The sequence below is a fragment of the Pungitius pungitius genome, chromosome 5 (genome assembly GCF_949316345.1).
Source record: "Pungitius pungitius chromosome 5, fPunPun2.1, whole genome shotgun sequence".
Lineage (NCBI taxonomy): Eukaryota > Metazoa > Chordata > Actinopteri > Perciformes > Gasterosteidae > Pungitius > Pungitius pungitius.
In genome coordinates, this window is record NC_084904.1 from 6,384,410 (window position 1) to 6,388,477 (window position 4,068).

The following is a 4,068-nucleotide window of genomic DNA, read 5'->3' on the forward strand; positions in this document are numbered from 1 at the left end:
ACGGACTAAAGTAAGGAAAATGCTCGATTAAATTGAATACAAACACAAGAGGCGTTAAAAGGAGCCCCGTCATGTGCACTCATCATCTTCTTTTGGATCGTTCCCACATGCTTCCCCACCGCTCGGCTCTCCAGAGGTGTCAAGCCAGCCTGAAAGAATGAAGTGCCTCTCCATTGTGCTGCCCAACTATTATGTGCTTAACATCTCCATGACAAAGGTGCCACTCGACTTCTCCTTCGTCCATTCAGCTGGAGGGCCCTCGGCCCTCGGCCCCCCTCCCAACCCCTTCCTCTTCTTTTAATGAAACATTTTGCAGCAGATAGTCGATTTCAAAAAGCCCCACGAGGCGACCAAAGACACCATCAGTGTCTCGTGAAAACTATTACAACTCTGCAGAAAATAAATATCTCACAGATAGCAGCATGAATCATTTTTGCACGAGGCACCTGCTAATCCCGGGCAATTAAAGAAATCTAATTTAGCTGCTCTAAGGTCAGAAATGTGTCACCACTTCTGCATTGATTGATTGTCCTGCTAAATCCTGATTACCAAAATTAAAATAAATTAGAACACTTCTTTATCATGAAAATAAAAAAAGACAAGGACTGTAAATCCTGATACCTGAGAGGCCGAGGTGGTGGTGGTGGGGGGGGGGGGTTGATTTATGGTGCCAGTTGCTTTTGACAGCAGCCAGCTAAATCAAGACGTAGCAGGTCATTAGGTCTCCAGTCAACAGAGGAAGCCGGCCTGCGTTTTTTTGCTTTGCTCATATGGCTGCGCACAAAAACTGACCGGGCGATAATAACAAGACCCCATGTCTTTGGTGTAACCCGCGGCGACCCAGAAGCAAACAAACAAACAGCAGTCGAGAAGGATATCTTCAAGTTTCCTTTATGCCTTCTATAAAAGTATATCGTTAAGGCAAATCACACAGTGGATTTAGACGTGTCTTTCTCTAGGTTGTACACGGTGAATAAAGCAGCTCTTAGCCGAAAACATAGAGGATTCTCTGGGTGGGAAAAAAAAAATCTATATGGGCTGTACACATATATACACAATGCACATGGTCTTTGAAGAGAATATAAGGTAAGTTCCCTTTAAAGCTGGAATACTTGTTATTCACACGGAGGACATTTGGGTGGCTTGTAATAAATTACTATCTCACTTTTTAAACTCCTGCTTCTATTTACAGCTACACACAGTTCATAGGATTCCATCATTAAATATTTGTAAATCAGATTTGACTGGTGCCCAACAATATCGGCAACAGGCGTCATACAAAAATAGTTCTTATCTTTACAAGAAAAAAGAGAGAGATTGGCAGTGCCCAGCTTATCAATGTTCACTACCACAACAAGCCCGACTGCGTCTCTATGGCGACGACATCACGAGACAATCTGGCTCATCACATCAGCAGAGTCGTGGGGTTTGTGGGGAGAGACGCCTGGGGAGCCTCTTCCTGACGGACGTCCCTTCGGCCTCTGGAGCAAAACACACTTGTCCCCCTCCTTGAGTCTGTTTAATCTATCCAGCGGGGACAGAGAGTGACAAAAGTTCTGTCTCAACAAAAGTGTGATCAAACGAGAGCAAATAGAGTCAAAATGGAGGCCAGCAGGACCAAAGCGCAGCGGGTGGCCGGAGGAGAGGCTCCGCTCTCCGGCTCCTCCTGGTAGTCCCGATCCGACGGACCATCATCGTAGTCCTCTTCCTGCTCGTAGTCCGAGCCGCTGCCCTCGTCCACCCGGGCGGGCGAGTCGAAGCACAGCTCCTTCATACTCCTCTTCACATACTCGCAGATGGCACGCTCCGTGCCGTCGCACGTGCACGCGTCCAGCTGCTGACCCTTGGGGATCTTGCGCATGTTCGCGATCACGTTGCGGCAGGCGTTGGTGCAGATCGCGCCGCTGAACAGCTTCCCGCAGTGCTTCAGGTAGTCGTGCATCGCGGAGCTGCACGGGCCGTCGCGCTCGCACTGGCGCCGGGCCTCCGTGCAGCCGGTGCTGGTGGTCCTGGGCAGACAGGGCTCGATGGCCCGCTTGGTGCTGGTGCACACCGAGTCGTGGGCGCAGCTGCAGTCCTCCAGCGCCGGACCGCTCTTCGTCAGGTTGAGCTGCACCAGGGACGAGATGCAGTGGCTCGGGCACTTCCTCCGCTCGCCGGTCAGCACCGGGCCGCACGCGCGCACGTAGTGCTCGTACGCGTAGTTGCACTCGGGCTCGGCCTGGCAGTTCATGATGGCCTTCCAGCAGATGAGCCGGCGGCCGTGGGGCGGGGAGGCCGCGGCGAGGCAGCCGAGGAGCAGCAGCAGCGCGCAGCCGAGGGGCAGAGCGGAGGGACGGGCGCGCCGCGCCGCTGCGCCGGGGCTCGCCATTGGTGTGGCCGCGGGGGGACGGGCGCCACTCACCGCACTCTCATATGTAACAACAACAAATAATAAGAACTTCTTCTTCTTGCTTATTCCGATGGTGCAGATGGTGTTTGAGTGTGTGTGTGTGTGCGCGGGAGGGGGGGCGTTCAACAGGCTGCCACGGCACGGTGTAATCCCGGCTCCATAAAACCCGTCAGCTTTGATCCATTTGAGCCGGACTCCAGAGCGACAACATGCCGCTGTCCATACATGACCGTACCGGGGAGGATGGAGTGTCCAAAAAGTCCAAACTCCTCAAGGGAGTAAAAACAAATGAAAAACACACGCAGAAGGAAAAGTTGTCCACAAGTTGAGGAGAGTTTCTGCAGCGGATCATTCCATCGCGGTGCTTTCACTGCCACGAACTGCCCTCCGGCTCCTGTGTCCTATCTGCTGTAGCGGACCTCAAGCAGCCCCCACCGATATAAAGACGGCACAAGTACCGAGAGCCCCCTTTTGGAGGACTGCGCTGGGTCATTTAGCAGTCCTCGTGCGCACAGAAGTGCAAAACAAATAGTGCACGGGGAAAAACAACAGGCCGTGTGGGACGCGCAGTGTCTCCTCTACTCTCCCCCCTCGGAGCATTCGCCTTTCAGTCCTGCGCCCCCCGCCCCCCTCCAGCCCTTCTCCACATATTAGCGAGGGGCTCCTCATTGGTTGGCCACTTGTTGTGGGTTTCTACGTAGAGGTGGGCGGGGGTTAAGGGGGGGTGGGTCTGTGGAAACATTCAGTGGGATGAATGTGTCGGTGAGAAGAGTTTTGTGGGAAGAGGGGGGGGGGGGGGGGGGGACTGTTTTATGCTCAAAGTTTTAAAGTTTTAAAATAACGTCCTGCACCAACTTTTATTATTGTTTCTAATTGATTGATCGCTTGCTTTGATTCCCAATCTATAACATCACAAGACAACGGGATTTATTCAATTTGCCTGCTTTGGTTGTGTTAGTAGATTTCTCCTAAACTCATCAAAAGTTGACATCACGTGGATTGAAACATAAACTTTTCGACAATCCTTTTTTATTCACCTGTAGGCCGCTCTTGACATGATCAATAGTTTGTATATATATTTTAGTTGAAATTTGTAACTTATTCACCTCAAATCTCACCGCTTAATTTTGACGTTTGACAATAACAAATATAATATTTGACAAATGCCTTCTTGTCTAATTCGCAAGAGGTAGAACGTGCAGTACAATCGTTAACTAAAAAACTATATCTTGGTGTCATCAAGGTAACTCATATGCAAAGAAAGTGCCGTCCCGTTTATTTATACCAATTCAACCATTTACCAGGGGCTGTCAGCTAAGGGCTTCCTGCCTTAGGGGGGGGGGATGCGGTGACCTTGACCCCAGCTTTGATTTATCAGCTTATTTTATTCCTCGATGAATTGTTTTTTTTTGTCCGACAAACAGCCCAAAACCCATTTACTTTTAAATCACTATCAGGCAAAAGTAGGAACCAGCCAATAGTTACATTTGAAGAGCTAAAATGCAGTGTTTTTATTTACAAAAATGTAATACTCCTTTAGAAGTGCCTTTCCCACTTATTTAAATGATTTAATGTTGTTTGTCACTGTCAATCTAAATTTGTTCCCACGTAAATAGAAAATATACATTAATAATAAGAGTATGAGACTGTGTATAACAAGTGTAATGTCACTTATG

General features: G+C 49.4%; 1 protein-coding gene across 1 annotated transcript; it reads right to left on the bottom strand.

Moving 5' to 3' along the window:
- Positions 1–874: 874 nt before the first annotated feature.
- On the bottom strand, positions 875–2,999 carry gas1a (growth arrest-specific 1a). The gene has a single exon (XM_037483628.2). The coding sequence runs from the start codon at positions 2,369–2,371 to the stop codon at positions 1,577–1,579; it is 795 nt and encodes a 264-aa protein (XP_037339525.1). The 5' UTR covers positions 2,372–2,999; the 3' UTR covers positions 875–1,576.
- Between the last annotated feature and the right edge of the window lie 1,069 nt (positions 3,000–4,068).